This window comes from Centruroides sculpturatus, unplaced genomic scaffold, assembly GCF_000671375.1.
Source record: "Centruroides sculpturatus isolate CEXI.00-Female unplaced genomic scaffold, Cexi_2.0 scaffold73, whole genome shotgun sequence".
Classification (NCBI taxonomy): Eukaryota; Metazoa; Arthropoda; class Arachnida; order Scorpiones; family Buthidae; genus Centruroides; species Centruroides sculpturatus.
In genome coordinates, this window is record NW_019384330.1 from 907,431 (window position 1) to 922,415 (window position 14,985).

The 14,985-nt window shown below is 28.0% G+C and overlaps 1 protein-coding gene across 3 annotated transcripts in view; it reads right to left on the minus strand.

Annotated features, from left to right (window-relative positions):
- Positions 1-1,439: 1,439 nt before the first annotated feature.
- Positions 1,440-14,985, minus strand: part of LOC111629708 — a 92,306-nt gene continuing 78,760 nt past the window's right edge. For all 3 annotated transcript variants that reach the window (XM_023373607.1, XM_023373611.1, XM_023373618.1), the window contains 3 exons: positions 10,270-10,339; positions 4,260-4,366; positions 1,440-2,096 (listed from right to left, as the gene is read on the minus strand). In XM_023373607.1, coding sequence (XP_023229375.1) covers positions 1,455-2,096; positions 4,260-4,366; positions 10,270-10,339 — 819 coding nt within the window. In that variant the 3' untranslated portion in view covers positions 1,440-1,454. The remainder of the gene's footprint in view (positions 2,097-4,259; positions 4,367-10,269; positions 10,340-14,985) is intronic.

Genomic DNA, 14,985 nt, shown 5'->3' on the forward strand with positions numbered 1-14,985 from the left:
TCTAGCGTGGAGAGTTTAGGCGGGTAAGTTGAGTTTACTATTGTCTGTACAGTATGTAAATTAGGTACTGTAAGTCTAATACAGTACTGTAATTTTATACATTTCTTGTGAAAGAAACATTTCTTATTCAACGGCCATTAAAATTATTTATATTAATGATGTCTCCAAAGTTCAACAAATTTTTTGCAGAAAAATAACTTATCAGAAATCGCGGCCGCTGTTCGGTGTGCTGCTCCGCGACGAAAACAAGCTTAAGCAATGGCGACGTTGAACGGTGCACACTTGGTAAGTAATCCTACAATTTTTTGTTTATAGCATAGTTTATATGGATTATTCCCAAAAAATTATACGTGTTTTGGAAATGTTGAGTCGAATTAGTCTAGAATTGATTAATTTTATGGAAGAAAATCTTTCAAACAGCCGTAGTCCGTAAACTTCACATGTGTTGGGCTGTGATTGGCTCATGTATTTAAGGATTCCTACAACATGAAATTCATATAACATGGAATGTATCTACGTGTTATAGGGGGGTCTACTGTACATTGATCAACACTACACTACATAAACAATTTATTTATTAATACAGTAGAGTGTCGATTATCCGAAAGAATTCCAGTCGGCAAATTTAAATTTTCGCCAGTGCTGTGGTGCTGCAATCTTTGGCTATGTCTTGGGCTACTCAAATATTTTACGTTTTTGATACTAAATTAAGTTCTGAAGTATAATTTTTAACGATACAATAGTCATGATTATTATTTTAAAAAGTTTACGTTAGGCTTAACATTGACGAAAATTCAACACAAAGAGACACGCAACAGAGAAAAATTTCAACATGGGATAGGTTAATATATTTTTTCGTACATAATCGGTTATCTGAAATATCGATTTTCTGAACAACCCCAGACCCCAATTGATTCGGATAATTGATGCTCTACTATATATCACAAAAATTGCAGACCTATAAATTCCCACAAAAACCAAAACTATAAACAAGGGAACCAACTGTGAATAAATAAAATTAACAAGTCTCAATCTTTCCTTGAGAAACAAGTAAAAGTAAAAATAATTTAATTATTGTAATTATTAAATTACATTAAATTTGTTTAAGGATATCTGAACATGTTAAATTCTTCACATACATTAATATATTGTTTTTAATTCTGTAAAATTATTGTATCAATGTAAATAATACAATTTTCTACAATAATGTATTTGCACTATATATTTTTTACTAGTGTTACTATTTAACATAATTCTAATATTTCAACATGTATTTTTCTTCTAATAATTATTATTGTAAGTTATTGATCTAGGCAAAGCTTTGTTGTTTATTACAGCTGTTAGATTAAGTAGAAAGAATAAATTTATTGATAAATAGGCAATAAATCAATTTAAAGAAAAAAATTAAATTTTTAATAAGTTCACAATTTAAATTTGTTTAAATTATTGAGAATTTAACTTACAATTGGAAAGTTTTTAAATTCTTCTTCTATTGTGGATGAGGAAATAAGCGCACTTTCTGATGCAGATGAACAATACTGGAATGTTTTAGCTTTTATATTTTGGGAATCTTCATGTGAATATAATTTATCAGTTTTCATATTGTTTTCCTTAGAATCTGAGTTTTTATCATCTTTTTTAATATCTGAAATCCAAATACTTTGTGTAGAAATAAATCTTGCTGTAGCAGCTTCTGTCTCTTTGTTTGGACTAGATGCATCATCACTAACTTTCTCCATACTATGATGACTGGTTAATGTTGCTTCACTTGATGATATGTAAGATAAATCACTTAAATTATTCCACCATAATGGAGGATGCAAATGCCAAAGAGAGCTTCTTCTCTGTAGTTGTGAGAAAATTAATTCTCCAGGAACAATAGCTGAATGTCGTCTTTGATCAGATGAACTAGAAGAATCGGAGTTTTTCTCTCCTTGTACAAAAGAAAAGGCCCTCTTTAATCTTGATGATTTTTCTTTATATAAGTCTTTCACATTATCATTATCATTTTCAAATTGTTCATTAGTATTATTATTTATCTGTGAATCTATATTATTTTTCCATGCATTGTTATTTATTAAATTTTCTTGGGATTCCTTGAAAAAAATAAAATTTATTATTTGAAAAATAAAATATAGTATGTTTACATTTGTTTATTTAATATATTTAAGAATCAGGTTTGAATAAAGAACACACTGCTTATTAGCAGAGAATTCTTTATTCAAATGAATACAAGATATAATTTTGTGTTACAAAAATATATCTTATCTTTTAAGCTAATTATTAAATTTAATAGTACTTTATTAGCTTTTGAAGATTTATAAAATTTTATAATTAGATTTAATATAAATTACTCAATTATTTTATCAATAACTACATTAATCAATATTCCATATATTCAAAATCTTTATATAATTGTGTGCTATAGTGCATTTCAAATTAGTTTGAAATTGCTTAATTAAAAGATATTTCTATGGTTTTAATATGTATTTAATCATATTAGAAATAATATGAAATACAGAAATAAATTAATATATTTCACTTTATAACTTCTTATTGTTATTTTTAACACAAATAAACTGTCCCACAAGAAAATACATAATCTCAAAGAAAAGAATAAACAATAAATTTGCTGCAACAAAATATGTAATGATAAACAATATTCATATTTCTATTGCATCTGGTACAGTTTTTTAGTCAATAATTGTTATAGTTAGTTATCAGAATTAAATGTTGGTGACACAAACCTGTGTAAAAATAAAATAATTTTTAAGTTGTCAAAAAGTTTAAAATGAAGAATTTGAATGAAAAAGGCACTCTAAGTTTTGTCTCGGTTTTTAATTTCAAAAGGTGAGAGTATAGTTGCAAAGGTAGATAGTGGGCAGAAGATGTCTGATGTTGCTGGGCAGTATGGCTTGAACAGGTCTACAGTAGGCCACAGTTCAATCTTATCTAAGAAAGATACAGTATAATCAAGAAGACTCAAGCAGCTAAAGATCTTTTGAAGAAATGGAAGGATGTCAGAACAATAGTCTTAGAATGGCATCCAAACCAGGTTGAGGTTAATAGGCTTAGGGATCTCTACAACAACAATGCTATTACAGTAGAGCGTCGATTTTCCGAATCAATTGGGGACTGGGGTTGTCCGGATAATTGATATTTCGGATAACTGATTTACATACGAAAAAATAGTTAAACGTATCCGATTTCGAAATTTTTCTCCGTTGTGTGTCGCTTCGCGTTGAATTTTCGTCGATGTTAAGCCTAACAAAGACTATTGTATCGTTAAAAATTATTTTTTTATTTTGTACAAACAAAATAAATATATTGAAAAATATAAAAATAATAAAAAATTATACTTCAGATGTTAATTTAGTATCAAAAACGTAAAATATTTGAGTAGCCCAAGACATAGCCAAAGATTAAAGCGCCACAGCACTGGCGAAAATTTAAATTTGCTGACTGGAATTCTTTCGGATGATTGACTTTCGGAAAATCGACGCTCTACTGTAATTACTTCTGAAAAATCCTGAAGAAGAGAGAAAAGCAATCGACATTGGACAGATTCTTTAATGTCCCACAAGCAGAAAAAACATGACTGATAAAAATGCAAGACTGTGTATATATGTATTTTTATTATTACATATGAATAAACATAGTAAGAAAATATATAATTTTTTATTTTCGGGGTTTCCAGAATGAATTAATCAAATAAAAATTTTCCCATAAAAATCTATGGTAAATTGATAATTGGTTAATGAACAATTTGGATAGCAAACACAGTCTTGAAATGGATTATGCTCGTTAACCAATCACCCACTGTATTTGTCTTTTAGATCTTCCATTTCTAAAAGTCAAACAGTTTTCAAAAATATTCAGAATTAAATAATTCATGTGTAACAGAAAATCTGTATGTTCAAAATAAAAAGGAAGGAAATTTTTCCAGATTTTTAGTTTTTTAATGTCTATATGATACTGATCTAAGGATGATGTCACATTTAAAATAAAATAATTAACTTATACCATTATACAAATTCTGAAAGTATGCAGTTATCTCTACATTATGAAACACAATCATTAAATACAATAACTTTTTATTATACAAGTATAATACATTAGGAAAAATGATCCATGATAGAGCAATGTAGTATATTCAAAATAGCAAATGTGTAGACATTACCTTTATACAAAATTCTTCCAATCATTAAATAACTTATCTTGAAAATTGGTAAAATTCAGAAAATTACAATAACACTCACCAAAGTATATAATTCATCAAATTGTTTTTTAGTATGTTCTGCTGCAGATATATTCTCTGATATTGCATCTTCTGCAAATCCACTGCTATCAGAACAATTACAAGGACCTATAAATTTTTAAAATTTATTTGAGTTTTTGGAATAAAAACAAAAGTTGCTATTTTTATATCAATAATAATGACTTAACATTCAAAATTTATATTTGAAGTCATCCTTCAAACATACATAAATTAGCTATTAACTCTGTTATATATTAATATTTATAATTATTAATCATAAAATCAAATATTGTATAACAATTTAAATAATTAGTATGCCTTTAAGAATTATTTTGGAAAAACCAACAAGAAACCATTCTTACATCTAGTCCCAAGTACTTGCAAGCATCTTAGGTTAATCATCAGGGACAATAAAAAAATTCTACATGCCATCAATTCAGAAATACATTCTAAAATGTTAAAGGAAACAAATTCTGATATGAAACTAAATGCTACATTCTGAGGGAATTTAGGTCAGAAAAATAAATGCATTTTCTGAACATATGGATTGACAAAAATGAATATGAAACAAAAAGATGTAGAGAGAATGCTTTCAGACCAATTTATATTGTTTAATTCACAGGATCCATACAAATACAGAATGACAGCTTTTGAAATCTTAAAAGAACTAGTAGAAGAACATGGAATTTCAGAGATAGTTTCAAGAGATAGTTTTCAGAGTTAGAAAAAAGAAGAAAGCAGAGCCAGCAAGGAAGATCTCTACATTATGTTGACTCACTGGGCCCAGGACTTTAGAACACCATAGAAAAAGAAAGCAGATAAGAAAATAGTATTAAAGAGAAATTTCATGTTTTTTAATAGGCTTAGGAATGAGAAAGATAAGAGAAACACAAAAAGCAGAGAAGAATATATATGATATCAGTAATAAAGAAGTTAGAAAGGAAGAAATTTTATATAGGAACAAGGGAGAACCTCAGACATGAGGCTAAGGGAGTAATTTGAAGACTGTAACAAGGAACTCTCTAATAGAGACTATTACAGAAGGTTGAAGAAGTTAAATAAGAACACACACTTAGAAAAAAGTAAGAGGAAGAAAATATACTAACAGCTGAAAAATTAAAGAAAACACTATATCTTTCAGCACTTTCTAGTACAATTATTCTTTATCATTAACATTTTCAGCTTCTTTAATAGACCTTCTTCAGATCTGTTAGGAATTAACCATTTGACTATTCTAATTCAGAATGCCCATGTATTCAGATGATGTATGACAAATATAAAATTAAAATTTAAGTTTTATAATATTCATCATGTACAATCGCACCTGCAGGCATTCCGAACTAGAACAGTTGAATGGTAAATTCCTAACAGATGTGGAGACGACCTACTACAGAAACCAAAAACATTAGTCAAAAAGAATAATTGTGCTGGAAAAGTACTGAAAGGTATAGTGTTTAATGAGTTTTGTTCCAGCTGACAAGTGAGATACATTTAACAGGCAAGGATAATTTTTTTACAGTTAAAAAGGTTCAATTTTCAAACAAGAGTACAGTATTTTTAGATAAAAAGAAACAGTGCAGAAGGTGATGCTAGGTTCTGAATTAAAGTTTGTCTACTTTAAAATTTTAGAATTTGATAGAATTTAAAATGTTTTTGAATTCATGGAGTGTAGAATGCGTTTTTACTGTCTCCAAGTACTTTTGAGCTTAAGTACCTCGAAAGTATTTGGACTATATGTAAGTGTGGTTTCTGATGGTTTTTCCAATAAAATAATTTTTAAAGACAAATTATTATGGAAAATGACTTGTAAATTCATATTATACTAATTGTACTCAAACAATTTTAAAACTTAAATGATTCAAAAAATGTAAAATATATATAATAGATAAATCTGAAATGACAAAGATGCATTTGTAAATCTAAAAACAGAAAAGCTATGTATCATTATTTATTACAAGAGTATCAATTATTATGTTATACAATAACCAAACACCTTTATCATTGCCAAGAAAGTTTATTTAAAACAAACGTTTTCGACCTATTCTATAGGCCATCATCAGGTTGAAAACAGACAATTGGAAGATTCTGTTCCACAAGATCGAATACAAATATTTAAATTTCGAAAAAAAAAAACAATGGATTTAAAAAAAAAAATAATAATATACTAGACATNTGATACAGACCTCACATCTCCAGCCAAAGACATCCCAGCATTTTTGCTGTACTAAGAATAATAAACATGTTTTCTTGATGTAAGTTTTTGTCTATTGTGCAACCTGTCTGTTTTGTGTGATAGTACCATGGTGAGTGTCTATGTTTAAGACATATAGAGGCATCATGTTCTTTTAATCTTTTACCTAGGGTTCTGCCTGTCTCTCCTAAGTAATAATAATGGGTTTGCATGTGTATAGTAAACTATAAATGATACTTGCATAATCTGTTTTTTTCTTTTTTGGCTACTACTTATAAAATACTGCCAGAAACTCATAATTTACATGTTAATTTTATTGTATTAGTTCATACTTATATTTAGTAGTATTTCTGAGTTTATTTTTATTTTATTCTTTGTTTTTATTATATATATTTTTATACATTATTAGTATATTATTATTATTATTATTATTTTTTAATCTGCTGTCAGTTTTTTTTTTTTGAAATTTAAATATTTATATTCAATCTTGTGGAACAAAATCTTCCAATTGTCCTTTTTCAACCTGATGATGGCTTATGGAATAGGTCAAAAACGTTTATTTTAAATAAACTTTCTCGTCAACGATAAAGGTGTTTGGTTATTGTTTAATATTTTGCTGAACACGTTCTATTTAATATTATGTTATAATGTTGCAATCTAGTACAACCATTTTTATTTTGTGATATAAAGAAAATTAATTATTATTGTTTTCAAATTCATTACCTTTATTCAATTATAAAATTATAAAGTAAAACATTTATATTCATTTATTATTTGGAATTAACATTTCTTTAATTCTAAATTATTATTATTTGATATTTAAAAAAATTATCCGTTTGGAATTTTTAAGTTTTTTTCCCTCAAATAATACTATTGATGATTGCGTAAAACAAAATGACCAATTGTAACTATTTATATTCTCAATGAAGAATACTGATAAATAAATTGTCAAGAATGTTGTTACTATAAAAATTATATTGTTACTTCAATGTATAATAAAAATTCTCTTAAAAACCACTCCTAATGAATAATGAATTTCTTTTAAGATATGTCAATTTGAATAAAAAAACTTTGTCTATTTTACAGACACTTATTCTCCAATGGTAAAACAGAACTTCAAAAATGACAAATAAAAAGGATTTAGCCAATTGAAAATTTTGAAGCAAATTTCTGAATAATAGGCTGTCCACAATTCAAACAATTGTAGATTTATTTATTAACCGTAAGTATGTAATAAATGTAAACACAAATTACATAAAATTTAATATTAAACTAGTATTGATTTCCTGTAAAGCAATATTTTAACTAATTTATATAAATACAAAATATAGTATCATTGAATGTTGTCTCATATAATGAGTTTTTCAAACAATACAACCAAATTGTTATCAGACTGCAATATCTAATTGTATTATCTGATTATTGACATAAATTTCATTTGGTTCTGTATGTAATGAGTTTTTTTCTATTCAAAATTCAGAATAAAATGATAAGTTTCAAACTATTAGTAACAAGTGTGACCATAACTATAACTAAATAGTAAAAAAATAATCTTACAGTACACTTCACAAATCTTGGCCAGGCTGTTGCAATGCAAGATAGAAAGAATGCATCTATGTTAGTATGTAAAGGGTGTCTATTATATAAAGTTAACAGGATATGAAACACCTCTTATATCACAGGGGCATATTCTCTTTAAATTCTTCAGAACCCCAATTCAGTCAATATGCAGCTACCAGCCAAGTTTGTAAAATGACCTGTATTTTTATTGTTGTTATCTTTTAATTCTAGTGGTAAAATAATTTTTTTAGAGTTCTATGGCACTTCAAATTATTCTAAATATATAAAANAATAAAAAGGATTTAGCCAATTGAAAATTTTGAAGCAAATTTCTGAATAATAGGCTGTCCACAATTCAAACAATTGTAGATTTATTTATTAACCGTAAGTATGTAATAAATGTAAACACAAATTACATAAAATTTAATATTAAACTAGTATTGATTTCCTGTAAAGCAATATTTTAACTAATTTATATAAATACAAAATATAGTATCATTGAATGTTGTCTCATATAATGAGTTTTTCAAACAATACAACCAAATTGTTATCAGACTGCAATATCTAATTGTATTATCTGATTATTGACATAAATTTCATTTGGTTCTGTATGTAATGAGTTTTTTTCTATTCAAAATTCAGAATAAAATGATAAGTTTCAAACTATTAGTAACAAGTGTGACCATAACTATAACTAAATAGTAAAAAAATAATCTTACAGTACACTTCACAAATCTTGGCCAGGCTGTTGCAATGCAAGATAGAAAGAATGCATCTATGTTAGTATGTAAAGGGTGTCTATTATATAAAGTTAACAGGATATGAAACACCTCTTATATCACAGGGGCATATTCTCTTTAAATTCTTCAGAACCCCAATTCAGTCAATATGCAGCTACCAGCCAAGTTTGTAAAATGACCTGTATTTTTATTGTTGTTATCTTTTAATTCTAGTGGTAAAATAATTTTTTTAGAGTTCTATGGCACTTCAAATTATTCTAAATATATAAAAAAAAAATTAAATCTCAAATCTTTCAATTATTTTTCTGATTATTATATTTCAATTATATTTCTGATATGTCTAAATCAGACTAACAAATTTATCCATTGCAGAGATGACATATATAAACTTAATCAAAACTGAACAGAACAGTTAAAAAATACTGGCAAATTATTATATAGACATTCATAATTTTATTTCATATCTAAATTAAATACAAAATTATATTCCTAATAATAATATAAAATAAGTTCTAAAAGGTTTTATAAATCTTAGACAGATAAATTTCAAGTTTCAACTAAAAGAAAAATTTTCCACATTTTACAAAAATTAGTCTCTAAATTATAATAGAAATGCATATAATCTGGAGAAGAAAAATTTTTACATGAATCAATATAACAAATAAAAGAATTTTACATTATTAATATTACTTCAATAAAATATCTTTTAAATAATTTTATAATTTGTTTAAACACAATTAAAATAAATAATTCAATTTTTAATTTATTTAAGTGCTTTAAATATTGAGCTTAGTTTCATAAAATATTCATCTAAATGCATCCATTTTTAATATATTCAAGTAAATTTGAGAGGAAATGTCTAATAAGAGGTGAAGTCACTTAATATCAAATTTACAAGGTTTCATGTATAATTAAAAAAATGAAATACAAACACTGTTTGCTAGAAGATTATTTTTAACTAGTGTTACTATTTTACTTAAGTCATTAAGTATTAACTAATCTATGTAAAAAATTTATTTACTTTTTTAATTATAGAATTTAGTCATTATTTATTTTGTTTTAAGTCTGAAAAAAGAAAGAAAAATATATTTCTTTTTTTTTTGTTATGATTTTGTGTAATGTGAATAAAAAGTGATTGAATGATAAAAACAAATAATATATATACAGTAGACCCCACTATAAAACGGGTTCATATAGTTCGGATTCCTATATGACGACAAAAAAATTGCAACCGTATTCATATAAACATGCTAAAAGAGATTTGTATTTTGAAAATGTTGAGTCAAATTAGTCTAGAATCGGTTAATTTTATGGAAGAAAACCTTTCAAACAGCCGTAGTCCGTAAACTGCATATGTGCTGGGCTGTGATTGGCTCATGTATTTAAGGACTCGTAGAAAATGGATTTCATAAAAACCGGAACGCATCTCCTGTGTTATGGGGGGGTCGACTGTATATAATATGTATGTACGTATAGTGGAAATTTATGTACTATATTTATTTTTAAGCTTCCTTATTTACCTTCAAATTCTGCAGATAATTCATTTTCTTGATTAGGCACTTCAATATCAATACCTTCTGCAGGTGAAAGCTGAAACATTTAATTTCTTTTAAAAAATTATTATTTTGATTTTAAACTAAAATTATATATTATTATAAATTACAAACTAAAAATTTTTTAAATTTAATCCAGAAATTAAATATTGAAAAGTACATTAAAAAATGAAAGGAAAAAAAAGAGAGAGAGAGAGAGAAAAAAAAACAGTAATTAAATTTTTTATTTGAGATTTATTAAACTTAAAAATCTCTCTCTACTTCAATTCTTTAAAAATATTAGTTTTAGGTAATTCAATGATATCATGATTTATTATTATTAGATAAAAGCAAGTTATAAAACAGACAAAAATAATTAATAATAATTATTAATTATTTTTATAATAGTAAAAGTAAATAGTAATTATCTTAATTGAGTATAAATAAAACAGACTTAGTCTACTTTCAATCAAGATATATTCTTTTATTTACACATATATGTTTGTAATATACATTCTAGACATTTCAATTCTGAATTATAGTAGTTAAAATGTAGTTCACAACATACAGCCTGCAACCATAATCCAGCCCCTTGAAGCTGTCCAATTTAATCCTATAGTTGCGAGGAAAATCTTATACAGTATAACCTCCATTATCCGGATTGTTAAAAATAAACAAAAATTTTACGAATTTGCTGATTTGCACTTGGCGAATTACGACAGTGTTTATGTACGTGATGGAATGCATAATTTTTTTGTTTCAACAACGTCTCACCCATCACAGTGGTCGTAAACTCTTAAATATATTTTACGTAGTAATAAAAATATAACTTGACATACGTATTTATAAATAATTTATATTCAAATTACGTCATTTCTATGACCAAGGGCGGCGTAAGGCATGGATGACATGGGCCACCGCCTATGCCTGGCGGTCCGAAGGGCCTCGCGCCTCGAAGGTTTATGCATTACTTAAAAGCCGCGAACGCGACAAAAAAATTTTACTCGTCATAAAACGATAAACAGTTTGTCAAATTTTTATTCATAAAAATGCAGTTTCAACTGCTTTTTATTTTATAAAATCCGTCTTCTTGCGCCACCAGAGGGCCTTTTAAACAATAGGTAGTCTGTTAGCGTTGGTCAGTAGTAGTCCAAATTCAATACGAACGTTTGTTTCTTGAAAATTTGATCACGATTTAAATACAGTATTTACTTTTAATATTACCGATATGTCATCGAAAAGAAAACGTGTTGTATTATCATTAAAAGACAAATTAAAGTATTTGTTTCGATTATCCGGATTTTTCCTTATCCGGACTACCTTCATCCCCAATTAGTCCAGATAATCGAGGTTCTACTGTATATATATTCATATTTTTGTTGAAAAACTTTAAAATACCACTTACCTATTAGTATTTTTTGCCTGATAAAGAAGTAAAATCTTATCATCTACATCAGTGTTTCTCAACCTCTAACGAATCTTTGCCCCCTTCAATAAAACCATTACGTAGTATTGCCCCCTTCACTTCAAAATTCAGATACTGAGGGCCAAGGCTAATGCCAAATTCGTACTACATTGAATAGACTAGTGACTAGTATAATGTTATTTGTTTAATTATTGCACGATATAACGAATAAAATATCCAATTATTCTTAATATAATGTTTTACTATATCGCCCAGAAAATTGTTTTTTGCACCCCAAAATATAAATTGTTACTAATCATCCTCTCAACATGAAAAACACCCACATGGGGGCAATATCGCTTCGTTGAGAAACAACGATCTAAATATATCAATATGTTGAAAGAATATACTGAAATATCAAACATTTTGATAACGAGAGTGAAATTTCACACAAGTCATTAATCAGCATCAAGTAATTTACCAGGATACTGTGTTCAAAAACATTTGAAATGAAACATGTAATTAAAAAAGTGTTGAAATTATAAATTTTCATATGATCAAAAATCCTTAACCACAGACATTTCAAAAACTTTCTTTGAACACAATCATAACTCCCATTGTAACCACCTGTATTTTGTGACCAGCAGAAAACTTCCCCAAAATTTTTCCATTGATTTAAATTGGACTATTTTGTGACCATCTCTGATTTGTACCCTCCTCCAATATGTGACCATGTACGTTTTTGGTCCCTACCATACAAATTAACCTCTTGTGTGTGACAAAGTGCACAAGTTTAGACATGTCTTTGTTATGTTTCCATAATATAGCATATGTTATAATGCATCATTAACCTAACATATAAATTGTAACTTCTCTACAGTAATAAAAAGATTAGGATGGCTGGCTACTATTTTGGTAACTTGAAATCATTTTAAAAGAACTGTAAACAACCATAAATTCCAGCACTAATTCTTTAATAACTGATGTTTGACTTTATTCAGACACTTTCATCAGAGTATTATTACTTCAAAAATCAAAGATGTTCTGTGAGTGTCTTTGATATTTAAAATTGATTTCATTTGATTTGCTAAATCAAGCTATTAATAACACTTAAAAAATTTGAAAAATGCAATGTATCAAGAGACATTTTTATTTATAGTTATGTTTAGTTACTTATATTATTTATTTTCCCTTTTGTTTCAGTTATTTTGAGTTTTAGCAGTTGAGTTACATTAAACCTCAACTGCTATCTAAACACTTCTTGGCTAATACTTCATTTGCATAATTTCACACTGTATTTGCATAATGGATGGAATTGTATCTCACTAATTCAGAGTTTAAATATGATTAAAAATATTTAATAATATTTGTACTATATTTTTGTAACCAGATATCAGTAGAAACACTAGTTAGAAAACACTTTCTTTTTTTTGTAAATACAGTATATGTGTGATTATCCAAGCTGGATAATCACCAGTAACGGAGGCATGGATAACACTGAAATTAGGATAATTCACAAGTCTGTTTTAATGAAAGCTAATTGATTTTTCTTTTATTTAGTTTTTAATTTCATATTAAATTTATTATAATAGTTTATATATTAGAAATAAAATACTTTTTGAGAATTGTAATTAGTTAATAAACTTTAGTTCTGATCAGAGTTGAATAAAACTTTCAATGTAAACAGAAAATTCAGAAAAATTTATTAACTAGTGTCTTGCAGTTCACTATCAATTTCTATTATTAACTGAGAATGACATCTAGCTGGCAAGTACCGGTACCTGCCATCATAAAATGTCATTAATACTAATGATTTATTGATAAGGAAATGATTCAAAATATTTTCTTCAAACAATTTTACAATTTATTTAATAATAATAATAATAATAACTCTCCTGTGGTCACCACCTGGTCGTGGTGGGAGAGCTCAGTAATTTTACTGATCCATAGGGCAATGTGGGCTGGAGCACAAGCTCCTGGTAGGGACACCCATGCCAGTAAGGTCTATGGGGAGAAATGAAGCTAAGAGTGACCACACATCCATATTCTGTGGAGATATTTATCATTGTAGTAACCAGTCCTAAGTGTGATACTGGCTCAGACGTCACCTGGGTTAACAAGGTCCATGCTCGTGGGTTAGGCAGAGGTTCATGTTCAAAAAGTAGGCCATAGTCTCCCTTGGTTACTGGTGGCAAAAGCAGTACCGGTCCAAGCATGGCTACTGCAATGCCCTCAACAGAAGTGAGGAACCCACACAGCCCTTGTGTTTCTGTGGTAATGCATCCACAGACCACAATAGCTAGAAAACCATGCCAATGGATGAAATGGACAATAGAAATGAATGAGTCTATCATCTGTACTTACTACACCATCACAAGACTCAAAACAAACATGACAGCATACAGACAACAACTACATCATAGATTCACACAACAATATCCTCATCTCATTGTCACCGAACAAAGAATTGTTGATAAAAAAAAAAAAAAAACTTATACACAACAACCTTATCCCACAAACAACACTTGAACTTATCAAACAACAGGTTGCTGATCAAACACATCAACAGACAGAAACATTTAACATTAATGAAGATCACGTAACCTGTCAGGATAATCCAGCAACAAGCACTGATTACAGCACACACACAACAAGTACCACTAATGATACTGCAGGCATTCCCCATCCATCACTGATAACATAGACATAGAATTACTTAATACGCTCTCACTTATATTTCAGTAAACACTCATTAAATATACTGGTACAGATCCCACACAAAGACCACGAATACCAAAAATCAACACGTCAAAGGCAGTAGGAAAAACACTAGATTATGTAAACACTCACTTACTACCAAACTACATTCTTTCAATTTCTACACTTACAGACATTCATACGTTAGTTTATGCCGGGGCAGTCACAGTAGTGACACACCATGGACTGAAAATACACTCACAGACAGACACACACAAAACACAATTCTATTACAAGCCTGCCTGGCAGAGAAGAATATCAACACATATAAATGACATTAGACAGCAATTAGGCAAGCTGACACAATACACTAAAAACAACATAACACCAAAATTAAAGAAACAACTCAAAAACATTTTCAAGAAAATCAAAATACACACAAAACATAAACATCACAACACACACATTACAGAATACATTGATATACTAAAACAGAAACTCGCAGCCAAAGCACGTAGACTCAAACGATACAAAACATGTACACTATGAAAACAACAAAATAAATTTTTTACAAACAATGAAAAAAACTTGTACAGACAAAT